At 36.6% G+C, this 24,391-nt stretch overlaps 1 protein-coding gene across 5 annotated transcripts; it reads left to right on the forward strand.

Annotated features, from left to right (window-relative positions):
- Nucleotides 1–662: 662 nt before the first annotated feature.
- On the forward strand, nt 663–23,654 carry LOC128675395 (SET domain-containing protein SmydA-8-like). Of its 5 annotated transcripts, none has more exons than XM_053754785.2 (12): nt 666–868; nt 4,045–4,084; nt 15,435–15,580; nt 16,569–16,706; nt 17,138–17,299; nt 17,750–17,939; nt 19,294–19,452; nt 20,114–20,346; nt 20,847–20,988; nt 21,823–21,940; nt 22,433–22,536; nt 22,850–23,653. In XM_053754785.2, exons 2-12 carry the CDS (start codon nt 4,058–4,060, stop codon nt 22,988–22,990), a joined length of 1,560 nt encoding a protein of 519 aa, XP_053610760.1. In that variant the 5' UTR covers nt 666–868; nt 4,045–4,057; the 3' UTR covers nt 22,991–23,653. The 5 variants fall into 5 exon arrangements, with proteins under 5 accessions (XP_053610761.1, XP_053610760.1, XP_053610758.1 ...); XM_053754783.1 differs by having other exon boundaries at nt 669–863; nt 4,044–4,084; nt 19,294–19,494; XM_053754782.2 differs by having other exon boundaries at nt 669–868; nt 19,294–19,494; nt 22,850–23,652.
- Nucleotides 23,655–24,391: the final 737 nt, after the last annotated feature.

Consider the following 24,391-nt stretch of genomic DNA (forward strand, 5'->3'; position numbering starts at 1 on the left):
AGGTACATACCCACTAAATATGTAGAAGTACTTACATAGATACCTAATATTAGAAGTATTTATTGCATACCTGTAAGGGTAAACTGTTGATACTTGTTTGTGCCACCTACCTATGCCTTGTTACTGCAGGTAAGATATTTAAGTTTGAGAACACTAAGTAAACTTAAGAATACTGATGGGAAATAGAGACTGGGTGTTCCGCACATAGTCAATTATTCAGAAATGGGAGCTTCATAGTCACTAACTTTTTCACGTAAAAAGTTCATAAGGGGAGAAAAAACGGGACGGAGCTATTACATATCTTGTACACATTCGTTCCATTGAAAATACCTAGATAGATTAAATTAAGTACCTACGTCAGTAGATACTTAGGTATAAAATGAAAAATAAAAAAATACCATTCCTTTAATTATTTTCTTCTGTGTAACAAGATTTACGTTCCCAATTTCGAACATATCATTATTATTCACGCATGCAGTGTTCTCAAATAAATATGCAGAGAAAAACAAACGTAAACAGTTTGCTCGATTAAAACCATTTTGCATGTTTTCCGCTGCCAAGTGAGTTTCAAGAAATGGCTCGCAAATTGAGTTAGTATGGTTATTTCGTAATTTCGTCTTGGCCAGGGCGTAAATGCTCAATTTTATTGTGTCAAGCCAAGCGATCCCTCCGCGCCATAGTCAGCAGCAGAGCGCGGGAAAACGGTCGCGCGTCCATCTTTGAATTCTCCCGCCATTTTGCCGTATCTAATTTATTTTTATTTTTTTAATTAGTGTACTTTTTATGGACTTGTAATAATGGTAATTTGTAAATCATAAAAGAATTTGTGTTTGGTTTGTGTGAGTTTTCTGCGCTGAGACTTCGGGCGGTTGGTATTTTTTTTAATACTTAAGTAAAGACATAAAAACATTCAGAAATTATAAACACACCTACTTACTTAAATAAAAATAATAATATTTAATATAACTTTTATAAATAACATACATATTTTGATCGAAATGTATCGAAATGACGGGAGGTAATGTGGAAATAAATAAATTCAGTGAAAGTGTAGTCCAAGAAAGTAAAAATGGTATCTAGGTATTATATAAAAAATATGTAGGTATTATATTTGTTGGACAATAGTTCAATCGTGATGTAACGTATTATATATATTTTAAAAGTCGAAATGTATACCTTCATAACTTTATCCTAAGTTAAGAAAATCCTACAGCCGCCCGCCCTAGTCCCCGCCCTGTTAGTCATCGAAACAGTTTTTGTTTTATAAACTACACGTTCGCGCTACATTTACTGTTAGAAATACGAGCAAACATAAATAATATTTTACGAAAAGCCCCATTCATGGACAAAGACATTACAACACATAAGAAGGTTTTCATCACTATTATTATTTTTTAAATAAATTGGTAGGTTTAATTTCTTAAGTTGAGTTAGTATCCCATAACACAAGTCTACAACTTTGGGGCTAGCTCAATCTGTGTAATTTGTCCTATATATTTATTTATTTTATTATTTATTTATTTCTCCCCCTTTATTAATATAACTGTATTTAGGTACTTATTATACAATAAAATGAAATGAATTATTTAATTAATGAGTAGGTAGTTTATAGCACAGTTAATATGTTCCGTTTTGGACGGCATTTATAGCACAGACAATAGGTTTCGTTGTCTGTGCTATAAATGCCTACACATAGAGATACCTACCAACAAACCTTTACACTTTCGATCCATTACCAACGATTAGACGAACTCGGTGGCGCAGTGGTAAGGTAACTGCTGGAAAATGATTTTTCTGATTGGCCCGAGTCTTGGATAAACATCCAATAGTTAAACAACTATACTATGTGTTCGTTATAAAATATAGTATCGTTGAGTTAGTATCCCATAATTAACACAAGTCTCAAACTTACTTTGGGGCTAGCTTAACTCGTCTTGTCCTAATATATTACAATTCCCAGTTAGGTAATAATATTTATATGTTTATATAGGTACCAACTATCGATATACTTAATCATACACTTATCTTTGCATTCATTACTGGATCAATTCATTACTAAACTTTATACTAATTTATTGCAAATGAAACCAGCAATAGGGCGCGGTAGTATATTTACAGCTTATACTGTCTCCACACTATCGCGGTCCAGTTCGCTGACTTGGCAGATTTGGCATACATTGCTGGGTTTTTCATTGCGGTAAATAAAATCAATTACACAAAATACGCAATGTTCATGAATTCGTGTCGGCATCTGTCAGACACAGTTCAGCGATAGAGTGTGGCGGTAGATTTACGAGTACAGTTATCTCGTTCGCATGCGAAAATTTGCAAATTGGCATTCTGATTCCAATCGAGCTTTAACACAAATAAACTGCTGGTACTTATTGTGGGATTTCATGTTGGTTCTATTTATTTGATAGGCATTTACCGTAAATATTTGAAACGGAGTGATGTTGAGTCATGAGTTGCTGACGGCGCCCAATCAATAAGTAGGTGTTTTGTATGTCTGTCTAGCCTTAACAATTAGGTTATTAACACCATTCGAACAATTGGATCGCACTCCGATGGCTGCGCAAGGACAGTGTTAACAAAATTTTATAGAAAAAAATCGGATTCGCAACCGTGGTTCACAATAACACACTCGGTAGGCGAGCAAACATTAACAAAATGTAGTTAAATACCTAAGTAACTATTTAATATTATGTTGGAATTATAATAGTGGAAATAATTGATAGATTTATTTATTCGTTTTGTACTTGTCATAAAATTAGATATATACCTAATATACTAATAAATACTATATTTTATAGAGATACTCGTAACTGTACACAGTTAAAATGTGTGTTTTAATCAACACTAAAATTTGTTTTAAAATTTGTTTGGAAAGCTTATTATCATTATAAACATTCTTCGTTTGGTCTCCTCGACCACAATCAGTTAGTTTTTGACGTTTTTGAGTTTATCGCGTTCATACAGACAGACATACGCGACTCGGACTTTATATATATATATTTTTTTCTAGTTGGTATATATGTACCTAGTAGATTTTCAGATTAGATTCATAACTAGAGATTGCCGATAAAAATTCCAGACATTACAGACAGGAACAGTTTCGCAAATAATAAATAATCAATAGCGTATTTATAAATAGCCATAACGTTACCATGGGTTTATACCTACCGGGATATTTGACTCATAGCGCTGTCTGAACGACATTGATGTAATCTACTTCAACGTTTTATCCAGTTATAGAAGAAAATGTGGAAACTCCAGATGCATATTGTAGGAGGTAAAAACTAAATTGAAAATTTAAGAAACCTCATCCAAAGTTGAAATGAGCAATGTATTAAAGATAGGTACCTAATACGACACGTTTACACAGTAAATAGGATTTTATTAAAAAAGGAACAAGATACATATTTGTGTGGGAGGATTTAGATTATTTTTGATTTGTCTTTGTTGCTGATAAACGCGGCATTCTTTGTGAGGCATTTAATTAAACACGACGTAGCTTGACGTATAAAAATGGAACAGTATCTGAAGACATTACGTAAGGTATCCGGTGATGGTTTTGATTTGAAACAGCTGTGTTAAGAAAAAAATATTTTTTATATTATTTTAGTCATTCCAAGTTTACTTGCTTGTTCCTCAACAATCTCATAATATAGTTGTTTACCTACCATAGTTTCGACTTCATTCGATTCCGGAGAGTCGGTACTAAATCGTCAAAAGGATGACCGAAACTATACACTATACATATATGTATAATAGGACAAAAACAAAATACTTTAACCAATAGTAATGTTGGTCAGCTAAATAATTATTTTACTATCTAAGTATTACAAAATAATGTCGTTGAAACATTACATTAATTTCATAAAAAATATGTCTTATTTTATTACTGCTTCTAGAAAATAACTTCACTTACATAACAAAAATATGCTTTGTAACTAACTGTTACAAAGGCAGAAGTGGCTCACAGCTGTTGCTCATTACAGACCGAGTTTCATGTGGCATTAAAATAAAATCTGATGTTTGTTACAGACCACCTGGCAATATGAACAAGAAATCACACAAGAAAAAGGTTTGTGTCTACGTAATTTTGTTACCTAGTACCTATATGTGCTATATATATATAATTAAATAAGTAGAATAATAGCAACATAAAGCGTCAACAATCTTACGAGTAGCTCTATAGAATGGCTTAAATTACCTAGTTCATCAATATAAAATATATCACAAACAGATTTTTAGTCTATTTAAGTAACTACTGAGTTATGCATAAAAAAGTATACAAATATGGTTTATTTTTACAAGTATATTACAAGTATATTAAGGGGAAGTGATTGTAAGTTTGTTCTCGTATGTACTTCGTGGACCTCTCAATCGATTTAAGTACATAATCCTTTTACTCGTAAGAAGCTACATTATTCTAAAGTGAGATAGGGTACATTTTATCCCGATATTCTCACGGAGGCGAAAGGAATATATAAGTCTGTAGAGGCGAAGCATCAGGAAGTATTAGTTAATGTTATAAATACAGTCAGAGATTCGAGACATACAATACATGCGTCTACTTTTTCCCTTTTGAATATAACCTAAATCAGTTAGGTGTACCTAACTGGCTTAAACTATCATAGGTTCATATTAATATTACAAAAAACCTATATACAATACGAAGAGGTAAGATATGTTGTACTTAGGGTAGACCTTTTACGCGAAATTTCAAGTTAATATTTAAACTCTTGTGATAATGGCGTTCTTAAGGTTGTTGTATTTGTTGCAGTGGATGCTACACATACGCCTACTTTATAGAAGTCGCCATATTAACTTGCCTCTCCCCGAAGTACCATATGTTACCACGTGGAATGAGGCATTTTGTAACACTCTGTATGTACAAAACGATTAAACTTTTCCGATTCCTGTTGTGATGCGGCCAGTCCTTTGGCACGGCTCAGAACAGAACAGGCGTCGCCACAATGTTGTAGATGTTGCGGCCAGCCGAGTACAACTGCTCCTAAATTCTAGACACGCCACATTTGACGCGCTAATTGTAGCCAACTCAACTGTTTCTGTGTCTAATAATAACCTGTGGACTATTTCTTTAACGTTTATTGCACTCAAAATCTACAAATTTGTGTACAATTAGTTGAACGACATAAAGTCCCACCCTAGAATTAGACCGCTCCATATCATATCCATAGGATGACGTATGAAGGCGTCTAACAGATAATAAACCTATAATTAAGTGGTGGAACACATAAAACATCATACTAATTCTATGCTAGGTAAACTGAGTGGTCTGTGGTACAGACATAATGCCTAGTGCAGATGTCTGTTTCAATATTAATGTCCTAGCTCTCAGTTTGAATGATTTGTTAACTCACAGACAAATGCATGAAGTGCAGCTACATGTACAGCCGTCACTGAAATGTCAGGTGGTGATTCTGTAGGGTCCAATTTTACATTCTTAGGTTTGTGACGGGTAAAGCTGATAATAAGTTACGCATAACAAGATTAAGAGACAACAAAATAAATAAATGCTTTTAGAAATGCCACTAAACTGTGCTTTTAAAGGCATCTCAAACATAGTAAAACTAAAGACGTGACGATGATTTTGTGAATGGAGTTAACTTACATGGCTGGATGAGTTACTTACATCATAGACTGTATAAACAGGAAAGAAGTATTTAGTGAAATGCCATGTAATAGAATTAAACGGAAGCGCCTATTATGCCGATTCCATAAAAGTAGGAAAAAGATCAAGAAGAAGATTTGTAAAATAAAGTTTTAGAATTAAACCTTTAGAAAGTCTACGCACTCTACGTTTAAATCTTCGTATAATGATCCAGCTGCATTATTACAGTTTATGAATTATCATAATGCTAATAAAATAATAATTATAATCTGTCAACTGCCCTATTATCTTTGGATCTCCTAGCTGACCAATCTAAAAACAAGAGACAGTCGTTGACACAATACGAATTTCAGTCCACTTAACGCTGTAAAAACAAAAGAGTCGAGAATGCCACGCATCGCGTGTGCAATTTGCCCCTCCGTGTCGGCACGCCAGCGACCGGCGGCATTTGGCACTGGTGGTCGACGCCGGCCGATTGGCATCGCCATTGATTGATGCGTCGAGATAAACTTTGGTTAGAACTGACGCTTTTGGCATTGTGCTCGATGTGGGTGAAGGTTGGGTATGACATAATGTGGTTTGGAAACATAATTTTACTATATATAATTTGTAATTCTATAAATCACTGTGCTTGACGATAGTCACAGTTGTGACTATCGTCAAGTGATATACTTACATTTACTAATTCAATCTCAGTATTCTTACTTACTAAATGCCTCCAAATTGACCATAGTTAATGCCTGTAATATCCAAACAATACTGAAACTTCATGGTGGAAGTAATATCGCGTGGGAATCAAACCTATCGGACATTCCTAATGTTGGGATAATAACGTCGAAAGCGTGGTTTTGAGACAATATTAATTTGAAGTTTTTTTATGAAAGATGTCCATCATTGATTTCGTCGAATCATCTAGACTAAAATATTAGAGTAGACACGCTTATACTGACTGCAAAATTGAATTCGAAAAATATTTCTACTATCCAGTGAGTGCAAGACGTGCAGTAATTCCAGTCATTAGGTATAATGATGCTAAATATAGTGTACATACTGGGCCAGCATGAATCCTCACGATTAGCCCTTGAGACTTTCAGATAGCAAGTTCATCTATTTCGGTCTGGAGCCGTTTGCCAATGCAGCTGCTCTGCAAACATGCGCTTTTCAGTCAAAAATGCATTTTTGAGCAACGCACAATTTTGTAACGGCAAAAAAATTCTGGACGCACATGTGGTAATTGTGTGGTCTGCCTTTCTTTCTGTTTTGAATATCAAATCGCTTTTATAGCTCATTCCCACTTGCTCCACTTTTCTACGTTTAGCTACTAACGCTCAGTAGTATTAGTGGAAACCAACCGGTTTTATAAGCCTGTAATGTGCTATGACTGGGTAAAAGCGTCCGCTCTCTTTCGCGACATACTCAGCCCTTGCTGCATATGTATCGAAGTTATCCATATACAGAAACCTCTGTAGAGTTTTCTGGCGCTCGTATGCTCGTGAGAAGATTCGTTCCCAAATGGTAAAAGATATGACGAAGTGTTCATGTGATCTGTGTACAGAACACAGAGTCTAAATGCTGTCTCTTTGTATTATTCTATCAAAAGTTAAGTATTTTTCGAACCAAGATTGAGCTTCTCACATACTACTGTGGTGTCGATTAGGAAAAGCACCCATAGTTAACAATAATTGTTCGAGTGAGTGAGTTGCAACTGTTACAAGCTATCTAACCACAACAACCGCATATATAAACTAAGTACGCGCAAGTTTCTCCCTTAGGTTTCTCCGAAACGACTCTGATTACCGGAATCAGTAAATAAAGGGAAATAATTATTTTTACTGCAAAAACATCCTGGAAAATATATCCACCGATAGTTACAGCTCCAAGAACCAAACTACATACAAACAAAATCATCATGTTACTTTGTAAGTACCTACTTAGATAACCGTTTGCATCGGGCTTGTTTTATTATTATCGGCCAAAAATCATGTGGCCGCTAACAGATATAGTGTGGTAATCGTATAGAGAATGAATCACTTCCATTGAATCTATGTTTACGTAGTTTTAGTGATGACTGTAATGAGTTTAAGATTTCGGGAAGACGTTAATTTATTGTGTAATAAACAAAATGCGTAATCGTTTATCAGAATATTACATTTGAACAAGCTGTTGCAGTTTTTAGTAAATAAATAAATATATAAGGACAAATCACACAGATTGAGCTAGTCCCAGAGTAAGTTCGTGTTATGGGATACTAACTCAATGATACTATATTTTATAACAAATACATATATAGATAAACATCCAAGACCGAGGCCAATCAGAAAAAGATCATTTTTCATCATGACCAGACCGGGATTCGAACCCGAGACCTCTCGGTTCAGAGGCACGCACTTTACCACTGCGCCACCGAGGTCGTCAAACAATGATCACCGCAGTCCCTCGCCTAGATCCTCTCGTAAAAGATTTCAATGATTATATTCGACGCATGAAATCCAATCCTTCCTAACCGACATCTATACAAATGTACAGGAGAGCCGATTAAAGATATTTTTAAATAAAAAAGCTTATAAAATCTTTAGTTTTTATCATAGACAAATAGTTGTTACAGTCGAGGCATTGTAATATTATAGGCCTTTGCCTAAGAAACATTTTACTGACTTAACACTTGTAAGTTTATAATTTAGAGGCGGTTAGTAAATAATTACCTCAATAAGATTACAGGTAAAATTATCTATGCGCCAGAGCCAATTCAAATACTTTCAAGTATATTCACTTTTATACCTCAGCTAATGCTTAAGCAAATACGTGAAAATGGATTAGTAATGAAAAAATATTTTAAAAAAACAGGTCAATTCGTCGAAGTCTTTCAATTTTAGTGAAGTCATTCAAGAAGAACAACCTAAATACTTATTATAAAGCAATATTTGCAAAACTAATAGACATTTTGAAGGAGTATGAATTTAATGAATAAAACGATTTTCGTTATATTAATATTTATTGTATTGAAATGTTGAGATCAGGTCATCTTATTAATAATTACTCTCACTGTTAATATGTAAAATATAATAACTAAAAAACAAAATTATATTTTACCTACTTAGATAAACACATATAGATAAACATCCAAGACCTGGGCCAATCAGAAAAGGATCATTTTTCATCATGACCCGACCGGGGATCGAGCTCGGGACTTCCCGGTTTAGAGGCGAGCACTTTACCACCGCGCCACCGAGTCGTTAATGAAAATATTGTTTACCCTGTTTTTGGAAATTTTCGAGATAAAAATGTGAAACTAATAAAATTAGGACAAGTATGTATGGCACGAATTATTTTGAAGCCTGAGCTATGCAAATTTTTAAACGATGTGGATCTTCCAACGTAGAGTATGCGAGCGAACCAAACATTTTAAAACTTGCTGGGTTGTTTCTAAAAGTTAAAATTTATTCATACTAAATTTTTTTCTGAAGACAATTGCACGTCATGACATGACAGACGCGTATGCTCATCATATAAGCACAACAAGAGTATATACAATATATAACTATACTTATTATGTAGAACGCATTTGGTGGGAGTGCTGGCGACTCGATCGATGTCGCTGTTATAAATACACGGATATAACGGAAATTATGACATTAACTAACCAATAGACTCTCTATATTATCTCCGATGTTGAAGGAAATATTTTTTCATTGGTGATTGAGATTTGAAATTCAGAAATCCCCAAACGTTAGAATGGAAAATTTTATGAAACATGTTGTGGATTGGATGAATTTAAAGGAGTATTTCTTATTTTGCAACGAAGTTTTTGCCAGTTTCGTTCTTAATAAAGCTTTTTTATTACTCGACGACCTCGGTGGCGAAGTAGTAAAGTGCTTGCCTCTGAACCGAGAGGTCCCGGGTTCGATCCCCGGTCGGGTCATGATGGAAAATGATCTTTTTCTGATTGGCCCGGGTCTTGGATGTTTATCTGTATATGTTATAAAATATAGTATCGTTGAGTTAGTATCCCATAACACAAGTACCTATAGTACTTACTTTGGCTAGCTCAATCTGTGTGATTTGTCCTAATATATTCATTTATATTTATTTAATAACTATAGTAACTTTTCTTGTGCTTAGCTACAGGATCTCCATATTGTGGTATCGCTCATAGTTATGTCAATTTTTCTTTTTTTTTCATCGTGTATTCGTTAGCCCATCAAGCATTATTTTTATGTCTAACTTGTTTTCTGGATGGTTATCTTTCCTTAAACTGCTAGCTACGTATAAAATGTTTTCCACTGCTCTGAACCCATCAATCCCTAAGCCTTGATATAAATCTATTTAAGTCACATAATCAAATGTCTTGAATATTAACAATAATATTATAGACATCTTCTAAACTCCTTATTCAAATTCAAATTCAAATCATTTATTCAGAAATTAGACCTTCACAGGCACTTTTTCTCGTCAATCTTTAAATTTATAGTTATTTCTCACAAGCTAGAAACTACTGGCATTTCGGAACGACCACTGCTGAGAAGAAATGCCGAAAGAAACTCATTTGAACAGTGTTGGTCCCTATCATGCCAGATCGGCTTACCATTATTGTTTCTTACAAAAAAATTTTTTTTTTCTTTTCTTTCTAATAATATATAAAAGTACATAATGTACATAGTCAAAAGGTATATCAAAACAGGTTATGATCGTGATCCGAGTGCTGATTATAATATATATATATATATATATATATATATATATATATATATATATATATATATATATATATATATATATATATCGATGTGAAACACAATTAACTTACATGAAAATATATGAGAAACGAGATGACCAGTTCCCTCTGGCAGCACCCGTTCACGAGTTGACGCATGGGACAGCCATCGCGTAGCTCAACCATAATAGAGGGAACCTCACGACCCGGCCCACGACGCCACCACCAGATTGACCATTTGAGTGAGCATGACACACTAGATTCCCATGACTTCATAATTACAATTCTTATTCGTCGAAATAGAAGTATAATTCAGACACTTGAAGATCACAAATCACGTACATGTTTTACAAATAAAATTTAAATGCCATACGAATTATTATAACAAAATTCAAAATTGTGAATAAAATAATAAAAAACAGTAAAATAAAAATTAGGAGATCATGTGTGGAGTGGCAAAGTTGTCGGGAGGATCCAAGCGTTTTTATCAGTCAAATAGGCGTTAATTGTGTAATACGCTTTATCCATTAAATTTTTCTTAACATAAATTTTAAAATTTTTCATTGGCAGATTAATAGCCTCTGCAGGGAGTTTATTGAATAATTTTACACTTTGACCCACGAAAGACCGCCGAACCTTTTTAAGCCTGAATCTATTCATACAAAGTTTGTGCTTATTTCTAGTGTTTACACTATTTACTTCGTTTAATTTTTTATATAAATGTAAATTTGATTTGACAAAAATAAGCACATCAAAGATATACTGACATACAACAGTGAGGATAGATCCTTAGATCTCCTTAGAAGATGTCTATAATATTATTGTTAATAGATTTATATCAAGGCTTAGGGATTGATGGACTCAGGAGTCAGGAGCTCAAAGGACTTTAGAGGACTAAAGTCCTTTGAACTCCTGACTCCTGAGTTCCTGATCTGGTGTGGCAAAATTTGAAACATTTCGAAAACCAAGTAATTCTCTTGTCTTTATCTAAAAGCAGCGATGCGATGCCTTAACCGCCATATGAGTTAGTTCCCCTGACCTTGCCGTAACCAGCTGAAATTTCCGTTGTAACATTAGCAGAAACAAAATTGACATTGTAATTAACGTCTGGGGCGGCGGCGCTGTCAATGTGTCCGCTGATGATGACAGGCTGTCAGTCAGCACGCGTGGGTGACGAGCTAAGAGTAGTGTCAGGTGTTTAACAACTTGTACAGATTCTGCACGAAAAACGACAATTGGCTTCCCAATTTCACGTCGAACCATGACCATTTTCGATGTAATGTTAAGGGAGTAAAAGTCTCTTATATGTATATACTTACCTATCCCAAAAAAGGGATGTCTTTGGCGGGGCCAAAGAGCGACATCTAAAGTTGTTTAAAAAATGATCATAATCTGAAAGTTTTGTGACAACGGTTTTTCCCTGTTTGCTGTTTCTTATTAACTATAACATTTTCCGACTTTGCCTCTTCTTGTGCAGTCTTTTTTTCATTTAGAATTCGAGGGACTGGCCAAATGCAAACCAGGATGAATTCACTAGTTTATTCCTCAGCGCGTAAGATCTTAAGTATTATTAGCTACTTAGTGCTATTTAAGATAACAAAGCCGAGATTAATGAGCAAGTATAATTTTTATCCGCTTTAGAATCTCTAGTTTCAATATATCTCGAAACTCGTCCTAATATTGAACAACGAGCCAGCTCTAACAAGTTGAGCACCGACATTCGCGAAGACTTTTACGACGAGCATATTTTAAATTTCGAAAAGCAAACTACACACGGTGTTAAAAACTCCCATAAACATTTCGTCAAGCGTTATAAACTGTCTAAATCAACCGGTGATGGTTTCTCTTCAAAGAAAAACTGGTCGGAGCATCTCGAGCGGCGAGCTATAAAGTCGTTATTTATCTCGTTATTTTCTAACGTTAATTAATAGTGAAATCACTTCGTTTTGTCGTGATGATGCTATAAATTGTGTATCTGGTGCATCAACTTTTGTGTAACAAAAGTCTTGCACATTTATTTTATTCGCCTGCCTGAAAATCTTTGCTTTACAGTTTGACGGATCTCTATTAGAGATGAAACGGATATCCGGTAACAATCCGGTATCCGGCCTATCCGGCGGCCTTAATGCTATCCGGCCGAATACCGGATAACTACTATTCGGCCGGATAGACATCCGGCCGAAATAAAAAAAGATCTGGATAAAAAAAAATTGTTTAGTAATTATTTACTTTATTTAGTAAGACTTAAGAAACATCATTAGGTATTGTTTAAAGTAGAAAATTAATTAATTAGTACTCATACTGTACTAAGGGCAAATTATGGTGAATAAAAACCAATTTTTCTGCATTGAGAGGCAGCAGGCGGTTTCGCTTCTTTTCATAAATAAGGCCAGCTTCAGAAAAAAGTCTTTCGCTATACACACTACTGCAAGGTGCTGAAAGATAGATTTTGGCAAACTTTGATAAATTTGGGTATTGTTTGGCATTAGCTGCCCACCAAGAATAAGGGTCACGATTGCGATCAATTCGCACTGACTTGAGATAAAAATCCAGCTCACAGGTTATCGCGTTTCTTTCTTCGCGTTGAACCTGGCCAGTATTGTTTTCATTTGCTACCTCATCAAAACAATCCCAAAACGTGTCATGAGCTTTATGAATAAAAGAATTGCTAACTTCGCTCATCAACGAAAAGACCCGAATCAAACCGAGGCCACCCGATCGTTCGCGCGTCGCCTACGCCAAGTGTGTGTGCGCTGCACCAAACGGCTAAGTTCCGCCGGATATTCGGCGGCCAGATATCCGGCTATCCGGCCAGGTGGTAGGCCGAATATCCGGTATCCGGTATCCGGCCAAACTGCTATCCGTTACATCTCTAATCTCTATCATCTGAACATTGCCCCGTTTTCTTCCTGTGCCAGTAAGTGTCGCAGCCCAGAATTCGCTTTCCTACTTTTAATCGCACTTCGTACGGCGTTCTGTGTCCTAAACTAGTGGCACTCAAATTCTCCTTGACGACATCACGCCAGCACATTTTGTGTTTTCTTTGCAGTTTAACGTCTATACATTTATTTTATTATATGTAAGTAGCAGTTAGTAGAAAAAACTGTTATATATTTACATATTTATTGTGCATCATTAATTTCGCCACTAAATAACCCCAAAGCACAATTTTTCAATACGTTTATGTGTTGACATTATAAAAATGAAACTGATAAGTTTAACATTCCTTAATGCAGAGACAAATTAATTCCGCCACGATGTGTTGGTTCGGTTCCAAGAGACACGATTATAACAATAGTTTGGTCTTTTGTTAGTGATTTCAGCAGTAACTGCCAAGAATAACGGACACAAATAAACTATCAACGGATGAAATGACAATCGGCTATGAATTGGCTAGGTACGTCGAATGCATGATAGCTAGGAACAACATAATTCGTTAACTATATTGCACGTTAAATCTTTTAATGAAATAAAAAATACTTAAAGCTAAGTCTTCCAGTACTAGGAATTCGTAAAAATACAATTGTGTTATTCAAACAGCATTATCATCGTCATCAGTACCCATTTGTGCCTCTGCTGCATTGGCTTCTCTTCTCTCTTATTAACGTGCGACATCGATAATGTCACCTGCATCGTTACGCCTTAATTCTTTGCTAATTTGCTTAATTGCTATGCTATTCGGGCACAAAACATTATAAACAACAACAAAATAATCATCATTAGCTATAAATAGAATATTCTCGAGCCTAAAATGTGCGCATCTGTGAACTGTGAGTAATGAGCAACTCCTAATGTTCCATTAGAACGTGAATTAGGCTGATATTCTCGAGTGTTAATGTAAACGGCTCCTAATGTATGGTCGGGGTAATACGTCGCGTATTATTTCAAGGAGTTTACTCGTAGAAATTTCGATATTAGACACTTGTCCTCTAAAAATACCTTAAACATTTATAAAAAAAATAAAATAAAAAAATAAAAATTATGATAACATTGATATATAATAATTCCACATAGCATTCGAAGTGAAAGAGTAAATAGAAACAATTGGTTGAGATTATATTTTATAAAAGTTACCGTTACGTAAGCACAGTCGATATGTTAAATAACTCTTTATAAATCTTAATGAAATCGCGTGAATTTGCAATAAATATGAGTAGATTCGGTGTTGACTGTACCTAGTTATTTGCACAATTATCTTCCTTAAAATACAATTTTCCACTTCTACGATCAGCTCAGCTATGTTTAGATCAAGTCATTAACTACCTATCTAATCACCAGGAAGCATTACCGCCTAAAAGGGATCTTGAATATAACCGAACCTTAACCTATCCCATTCCACGGTCATATCAATCATTGGCAAAGTTTTGAAACAGATTTTTACATCGATCCATTGGCACAACGGTCAAGTGGAGTACGGAAATATATCTAGACACCTCCCATCCAGCACTCATTCATAATTCCATACGTCACCTCAGTCCAGCCGGAGAATTCTAGCGTGTCTCTTCATTCACGGAAAAGTCGCGAAATATCCGTGTATATCCTATGTATACTAATTGATTGTGAAACGGTACCGTGTCTCTTATTTCAAGAAGATCTCGAAATTCATTTCCAAGATTTTGATTGATTTATTGTAAATGTAACTCTTCACGCGTCGGATGTTGCTGTGGTTATTCTGCGTAAGCTCAATTAAATAAATCACGTTTCTTATTGAAAGATGAAAAGGCGGGAAACATATTTTTGTTAAATTCGGGACGTTTATTGTGATTTCTGTTTGGCAGCCACATTTATTTCGACACATTCGACATGGTTGCTATGGATTGTGTTAAAAATATATTCAGACTGTGAACATTTATTTGTATTTGTATCCATTTGACCTTTTCTTCTGACAATGGAATTAGAAGTGTTTCTTAAATGATACTCATTTTTAACAAATGGGAATTAGGTGGGTTGGGATTTAACAATGATAAATGTCCCGAATTTTCCTGTGCCGCTGATAGAAGAGAAACGACGCTTCTGCTGCGCCACACAGGTCTTTATGTATACTAGAAGACAAAAAGATACTTAAGCATATAATTTATTTTATAGCAAAAAAAGCGCGGCAAGAACGATGGCCGGAACAAGGAGAATATCATCGACGAAGCGGAGACGCCTGATGACGGCGACATCTCGGCATTGAAGGCTTCTGAGAAGAAACCCTGCTATGAAGTGAAGCGCTCGGATATTATGGGCAGGTTGGTGGTTTTCCATCCCTATCGCTATTTGTAATACAGCCTTTGTGCATGTAGTGCATTAAAGTGATTAACAATTAAACGGGTTAATAACTCAAGTCTACACACATACATCTCAATATGACTAGATGGCTGGTAAATAATTATATACCTATGGCAAATTTCTTTTATGTCTCTGAATCTGAATGGCCGGTTTCTATTAATTTTTCTTTCAGACGGATCTATCTCTGGGACCGTAATAATTGTGTAGGTACCTAACTGAATAGGATCTAATAAGCTATTGGATATAGATATACCTAATACGAGTATAATTAGCATTGAAATTGTTTGTTGCCGAATTTATTGCCTTCTTTCTTAATCACGAACCTACAAATTGGTTTACGAATATGATGGAACAACAAGAAAATATAGAATCTGATTGTTGCATAAAAATATTTCAGTGATTTCATCCTAGACCAATAAGTATATGAGTCACATACGAAAGCTATTTGTTGCTAGCTAGATTTTACTTTTAGAACGTCATCATACAATCAAAGTTTGAGCAGTTTTATTGTACGTCGATCCACAGAAGATGTCCTTATGAATGTAGGATAGAAAGTCTAATTTCGGCAAAATAAATTTGCTTAAATGAATGCTGATGCTGGATGCTGGTACATAGGAATTCGATGTAACTCTTATTTTTAATGATGAGACCTACATACTTAGTATTTACTGGAGTTATTCTTGAAAACAATGTCACAGATCTTTCATAAAAATTGATATGTTACTTAGTTGAATTACGATCTTTGTAAACGGCCGGGGCCCGCCTATCAAAGCTCCACCTGCGGCTCAAAACTTCGAGTGAATAAATAAGTACTAACGTCAGATTGTGTTTAAATCGCCTGATGGCATATGCCCAGGGATATCAAATGATATGACTTCGGTAGATGTCTGTTCGGTAGATGGTTGGATAAGAAAAGGCCTCATCTATTCGTCCTCCTGTCCATGCCAGATACCTGGTGGCTGCCCGCGACATCAGCGCCGGGGAGGTTATCATCCAGACCCCGGCGCTCGCAGTGGGGCCCTGCACTGGCTGCGGGCTCATCTGTCTGGGGTGCTACAGGGAGCTGGATGAGACCAGTGTTATTAAGTATGTTTTATACATGTTTTTATTTAGTTCATTTGTCCCGTCTGTCTGCAATCAAATTGTAAATAAATTTTCACCTATTCCACTTGAGTTTAAACTTTGATTCACTAACGTTTCCATGACAAAACATTTTAAATTCGAATCAAAGTCACCATGCCTTGGATTTGAAACACCAACCATGATTTGGACGACGAAATAAAGCAGGTTCCCAAAGAATTAAAAAATATATCTTGCATACAAATTATCCGCACAGTTGAGCGGATTTAGAACTAATACAAAGTCGAAAAATATTCTATTTCAGGATTTTTTAAAGTAGTCACAGCACAGATATTCCTTGCAGTTCGAATCCAGAAGGAATAATTTCCAAAAATGTGTATTTTTCGTCATAGTGAAGAGGGACTAGATTTTTTAACATTTCTAAATGTATTCTGCAGATGTGGAGGCTGCAAATGGCCGCTGTGCGGCTCTTCGTGCCCCGGCCTGGGCAAGTACACGGGCCACTCCACGTACGAGTGCGACACGCTCAAGAGCGTGCTGCCGGACTACAAGGACCTCGAGGACCTGAAAGATTCTTACCAAGCCCTCATGCCTTTGAGGTAACACGAGACCCACTTTTGTTAATTGACGTCTTTGAAGAATGGCTGCGGTGAAATTTCTTGTGCCGCTACTTCTTTATCTGCGTTTTGGAATTCGGCAGTAGACTTAGTTTTAAGTATGTCAAGCATATTTTTGACGGCAATAAGAGATGTTAGATGAATTACATGATCTGGCCTTTTTTTTAATTTATTTTACTTTTGCACGATACTGCCATTTAGTTTTTAATATTTATTCAAGTCTCATCTGTCTCTTTTCTCTTTTTCCGGGTTCTTCCTCACCCATTAGGCGTCGGAGCCCAGTTTGGTTAATTTAAATTCAGCTAGCATACATAAACTAAAATTCTTGGTTGATCTTGAAGTAGTGACATAATTCGATACAAGTTAACCGTAAAACTACGAGAATATATATTTTTAGTAGTTTGAATGTTATTTTTGATTTCATTTTTACAGATGTTTGCTCCTAAAGAAGGCGGATCCAGAGAAATGGCGCGCTGTCTCCGCGATGGAGTCCCATAATGAGTTGAGGAAGGCCCGAGGCGACATCTACCCCATGAACGAGAGGAATGTAGTACAGAGGATTAAGAAGTGGGGGCTGCAGTATGACAGCGAGGAAATACACACAGTTTGCGGGATTCTGGAAGTTGGTATTCATCTACTCTATCCGCAAAAGAGCTTCTTTCAGCTTTTTTCAGCAGTTTTTCTCCAACAGCACTTTAATATTATTTTAGTTCTACCTTGTGTTTCCAATCGCTTCTTAGTCTTTATTAACTTAAAGGATATAGTAGGGGGCATTAATATCAAAAGAGTTACGTCCCCTTCCTTTCTTCCTTCCCAAGTAAAGATATATGACTGATTCTTCAAAAACTATTCTCCGCGTCACTTTCGTGGCGATTTTTTTTAAGTAACGTTAGCTTAAATAATAACATTATAAAAATGTTGTGATAAAATTACGTAAAATATAAGTTATAAATAAATAGGTGCATAAATAACAAAAATATTGTATTTTAAAAATTTTCATATCCACGAAAGTTACGAAAGATGCCACGAAAGTTGTGTACTAATTTTCACAAGCAGGATTTGTATCAAATCTTTACTTTTATCAAAATTTTTATTCTAAATAATATTTATTAAGTAAAAGAATTTTATTAGCAATCATTTTTTTATTAAAATCAGCATTTTAATCAGTATATTATTTAATATAACTTGTCTAAACTTTCTCCTCACATTCCCGGTCTCTGGGATAGAAATTTGATACAAAAAGTATTATTATGCCGAAATAGCAGCTATTCCATACAAATTAAATACGTGAGCAAAATATATGGCTCAGCTTTTATTTTCGCAAAATATGTTCACGAAAGTTACTAGAAAACAGCAAAAAAATTTTTTCAAAGAGTAACTTCCTCGTATTTTTTTTTTGAAGCAACAAGAGTACGTGTCTTCACCACCGATATCAGGACAGTACTGAGCGTCTGCGCAGCTATCGTATGTAAGGAAGTTAGATCTTCGTAGAAGCGAGACGAGCGATTTTGTTGCGCGCTCACGAAATAGCAAAATCGTGTGACGGTGACAAAATACCAATTATCTATAGTAACTTTAAAGAAAAAATTAATGTTTTTAGGTAATTGTATAGTAAACTATTAACTAAGCTAAATGTATTTCGTTTCGAAATACATGTGTGTTTTTTAAGGATTTCCGTAGGTACGCGCCAACAGAGTGTGACACGCGAAGAACACCGATTCACACCTTTCATTCTATTTTTACATTAAATGGTAAAAAAATTATCGTATTTTTTGCTAATTTTATATACATTTATAAATGAAGCATCATACGTATTTGGTTCTGAGACCGTAGGCTTAGTAGTTTGGAAATTATGACCGTGTGACCGTTTTTTGGGGTCTCGAAGAATTACTCATATGCGATCCCTTTGGCAACCCCTAAACATGATATAGGTACCTCTAATAGGAGCAAAGAGATTCTCAAAAGTTTATTCTCAGGTGAACGCGTTCGAAGTGGGCGGCAGCGGTGCCAACGCCAGAGCATTGTATGATGGAGCATATCTCTTGGCTCATTCGTGTACCCCTTCCACCACTCATACAGACGCCGAGAGAGTGGAGGGTAGACCTCTGGCCATCAGGGCTGCCATAGACCACAAGGCAGGGGATCTGATATCACTGTGTTACGCTTATACGCTACAAGTAAGAGGAAATATCAATGTAGCTGACAAGTAGGCATGTATGGCAAATATTTAGTTTAGAAAGTAAGGCACATCCCAATATGTTTTGAATAGAAGCGATATGACAAGGAAGTTCCATTTTTGTTTGGTATAGCGATGATCTGATTAGTAATTTGTGGATGCTGTTGATTGGGGGTAGAGATCTTATAATTCTTACTTTTTGATGGTGTCTTTGTGCATTAATAAAAATAAAGCCTTTATTATTTCTTACGCTGAAATTAAATGTTTATGAACATTTTTTTTTGTGTAATAATTACGACTGATTTCATGGCTTAGCATTTAGTGTGTCCAGTGATACATGCCTCTTTCAGCTGCTTCCATTCTTTTCCAAGTATTTTTTCTGTCTTCTTTATGTCATCCACCCATATTTTAATATGTTCCTCTCGTCAGTTTTATTGTGGTAACTAATTTTACTATAATAAAAGAAGACGACGAGGTAATTAATTTCTTTATCACTGCAGAAAAAATGTCTAATGCGATCTGATTGTTACGATACACATCATTTTAAGGTTCCGAATGTATTAAGACGTATGTAATACATAAATAAATTAAGTATCTATTCTTTAAAACCGTTTTACTAGGGCACACTAAAACGCCGGGAACACATAAAGCACAGCAAGTTCTTCGACTGCCAATGCAAGCGTTGCTCCGACCCCACCGAGCTGGGCACGTGCGCCAGCGCCTTCCGCTGCCCCAAGTGCGCCGGCCGCGTGCTGTCCACCGCGCCGCTGGACGCCGCCGCGCGCTGGGCCTGTGTGGACAACGGCTGCGGGTACACCATGTCCGCGGCTGCTGTTCAACTGCTTCTCAAGAGGTTATTGTATTCTCATTTCAAATTGACACCCTCGTCTTGGTATTTTTGGGAACTCTTTTGTTTTGTATTTATTTCACGGGATTATTTTCTTTTTCGTGTTTCCTCTTAGGCGCACTTGCATGTTGATGAGACAAACCCGAGATAAACATGATTTTGTGTGGCGTATGCACGATTGGATGGGCTAGCATACTACGTACTATTTGTAATACTTACTTGATCCAGTGATCTAATTTGGAAACTTTCAAAAGTCATTTAATTCTCATTTATTCAGTTCACGACGACGTCGACGACTGAAGTAAATTGTACTTTTCAAATTAGTACTGTAGAGTGACAAATGTACTCCAGTTGTAACGTCGTGCCGTCTGCTCTGTACACCTCACCGGGTCGCACATGAAACTTCAAACGCTATATAATAATTATCTAAGTACATAGTACAAGTTTTCTTTCCGATATTATAAAGTTACTGACACCCTGGACATAACTGCATTGTTATACATCAGACTGACAGAGGAGTATGAGCAGCTGGACGCGAGCGACGTGCCCGGCCTGGAGAGCTTCCTGCACAAGTACCGCAACGTGCTGCACCCGGGGCATTACCTGTGTCTGTCGGCGCAGCACTCGCTCAGCCAGCTCTACGGCAAGGTGCGTGTGTTGATGCTGCAGCAACGTGCGGCACCCGGGGCACTACCTGTGTCTGTCGGCGCAGCACTCGCTCAGCCAGCTCTAAGGCAAGGTGCGTGTGTTGATGCTGCAGCAACGTGCGGCACCCGGGGCACTACCTGTGTCTGTCGGCGCAGCACTCGCTCAGCCAGCTCTACGGCAAGGTGCGTGTGTTGATGCTGCAGCAACGTGCGGCACCCGGGGCACTACCTGTGTCTGTCGGCGCAGCACTCGCTCAGCCAGCTCTAAGGCAAGGTGCGTGTGTTGATGCTGCAGCAACGTGCTGCACCCGGGGCACTACCTGTGTCTGTCGGCGCAGCACTCGCTCAGCCAGCTCTACGGCAAGGTGCGTGTGTTGATGCTGCAGCAACGTGCTGCACCCGGGGCACTACCTGTGTCTGTCGGCGCAGCACTCGCTCAGCCAGCTCTAAGGCAAGGTGCGTGTGTTGATGCTGCAGCAACGTGCGGCACCCGGGGCACTACCTGTGTCTGTCGGCGCAGCACTCGCTCAGCCAGCTCTACGGCAAGGTGCGTGTGTTGATGCTGCAGCAACGTGCTGCACCCGGGGCACTACCTGCGTCTGTCGGCGCAGCACTCGCTCAGCCAGCTCTACGGCAAGGTGCGTGTGTTGATGCTGCAGCAACGTGCGGCACCCGGGGCACTACCTGTGTCTGTCGGCGCAGCACTCGCTTTCCTGTACTCTATCTCGGTACGAGATAGTTCATCAATAAAAAATAAACAACGACCTTAAACCCTTTTGCCAAGTTTGTATGTACTTATAGTTGTGGTTTGTAACTATTCGAGTATTTTTCCCAGGTGGCTAATTACATGATCCATGAAATGCCGGAGGAGGAATTGAAAAGAAAAATCGAGATTTGCCGAGATCTGATGACTGCTTTCGACGTGATTGAACCTGGATACTCAAGATTAAGAGGTACCTAAATATTAATTGATTTAGCAAAAATTTTATTACTAACAAAATTTGATTATTGTTAACAATTTTATTACTGTAATCACTCCAGCCTGCTCTATGACTAACTATAAACGTATAAGGGACACATAACACACCATGTGTTATGTATCCCTTATTCGTTTATGGTTAGTACGACATCCACGGAAGTATGGAGTGCTCCTACTGGTCGGAACCACATACAACATACATACCTATAAATCATCCAAATAAAACATCCCACTAAATTCCATTTAGTGGGATGGTATAACTTAGAAAATTTGAATGAGTGTAACGTGTGAGAATGTTTATCACTATATCCAATAAATCTACAGAACAGATTAAAATGCAATTTGGTACATGGATAGAATGTAACTTGGAGTAACACATGTATGGTGTTTTTTATATTCGTACGGAAATGAATTCCTAACAAGCAACTGGTAACTAAATAACTATAACAATGTGCTCCCACATCAGGAGTGACGCTGTACGAGCTGCACGCGCCGCTGATGATCCTCACGACGAGGGACTTCGAGCGGAAGACCATCTCCAAGGAGAACCTGCGCAGGCGGCTCAAGGAGGTACACTTTGCCTTTCTTAACTCGTGTGTTACAGTCGTATGTCAGATTCTATTCAAATCATCTAAAGCCATCTGACATAAATGCTCTAAGAGCTGTCATGATTATTACGACCTACCGATATTTCATCTCGGGTAAAACATTAGCAAATTATACACCGAAAACTCTTTTCTCGTCACTACCTATCTATTGGTGAAAACCGTTCAAAAATAGTTCCTGTAGTTTTTGTGTTTATCGCGTTCATACAGACGGACGCGACACGATTAACTTCTTTTTATAATATGTAAGGATTATTTAGAAAGTTGTCTGCCGGCAGATCGTGAGCTGCCTGACGGAGTCTGCGCTGATCCTGGGGTTCGAGCCCGCGCAGTCCTCCGAGGGGCTGATGGCGGCGGCCGCCAGGGAAGCGCTCTCCAAGATCTACACTTGGGAGCAAATCATAGGGAAGATCTCATGAAGACTACATTGCACTATTGGAGATATACACCTTTTTACACCGAACGCGGTGGAAATATTCGAGGGTTAATTTTTTTTTGGTGCGAGAAAAGAGATTGTGTTTTGCCTTTGAATTTATGATTACGGCATATTTGTTATGTTACGTCGCAGCATTGTAATAATTCTGAAAATTATTTTCACGCCCAATCATAAAGCGTGCTAATATGCCGCGATTTTCTTTTGTTTTCAAAGATGGCGCGCCACCAATTCTTTGATTTCACAAAATTGAAGAGTCTTTGAATAATAATTTTGTAATCCGATTTTCTCTGAGTTTCTTATTAAATATTTGGATAGGTAATTATATCTAAAAAACTTGGAATAGAATAACATTAGTATGTTCCTACAGAAGAAATAAAGTTCAAGTTGGGTACATTGTAGGTACTTAAGTATTTATACAAAACATTGTAATATAAGCAAATGATAATTACTAACTTTTCTCAACTTTCTTTATTTTACTAAAGACTTGAAACGTACCTATCGAATAAATTTTATTTTGATAAAATAACTATATTTCGTCGTAATATTTATTCATTCCTTTCACTAAAAGACATAATTGATTGTTTTCGATTATTTTTATATTTTAAACTTTTATAAAATACCTTAATACTAACTAATATTAAAATTATACTTGTTGATATAAAATAATGTGTTTTATTTGTATCTTCTGCTTATTTGGATTTTAAGTATCTACGAGTACGAACAGGTACTTATCAAAAATAAACATAATTTGTTAGTATTCGTAAATTGTAGTTCGGAGACCAAAAAGGACTAGGTACCTTAAATTATGAAGGTGGAAGAAAAGTACAATATGTGTCAAATTGTGGTAGCAGATAGTCCTGCAGACCTCGGTAGGAACGTTATAGAAAGTTAGAAGGTTCGATGGATGTACGACAGTTACAAGGAATCTAATTTTTTCTTAATATCAATAACAATCATTTGTAAAATAAATAAGATCTCATGTGTAGATTCCCCATGCAAAACAGTGATGTCGAACGTCGCTATTTCAAAAGTTGAAAGACGTAGGTGGGTACTGACAAGGTATACTTAAAGGTATATATTAAATCAATGCGTAATACTAATAAAATTGATCAAAATTGATTTTATTTGTATGCCCTGTTATTGATTTTTTTTTCAAATAATATTAGATAACAAAGAAAGTATATTATATTAGTCCCAATCACTATTAACAAAGTAGAAATGACTGAAAATAACTAGGTAATACATATTATTGTGTAACATCATAACTCCAAATAATATATGCCCGTCTACGTTTCTATGTTTTACCAACTACAAATAAGTAATTCTACATTTAGTTCACCGTTCTTATTATTTTACTATTGACAGAAAGAAAACCCACAAACGA

The sequence above is a fragment of the Plodia interpunctella genome, chromosome 14 (genome assembly GCF_027563975.2).
Source record: "Plodia interpunctella isolate USDA-ARS_2022_Savannah chromosome 14, ilPloInte3.2, whole genome shotgun sequence".
Lineage (NCBI taxonomy): Eukaryota > Metazoa > Arthropoda > Insecta > Lepidoptera > Pyralidae > Plodia > Plodia interpunctella.

Excerpts from the sequence above, each read along its gene's own strand:
- LOC128675395 (XM_053754783.1), top strand. The coding sequence starts at position 4,058 with ATGAACAAGAAATCACACAAGAAAAAG. Across the intron at positions 16,707-17,137 it reads GATGAGACCAGTGTTATTAA|ATGTGGAGGCTGCAAATGGC; the intron begins GTATGTTTTATA and ends TGTATTCTGCAG. Across the intron at positions 22,537-22,849 it reads TGCGCAGGCGGCTCAAGGAG|ATCGTGAGCTGCCTGACGGA; the intron begins GTACACTTTGCC and ends GTCTGCCGGCAG.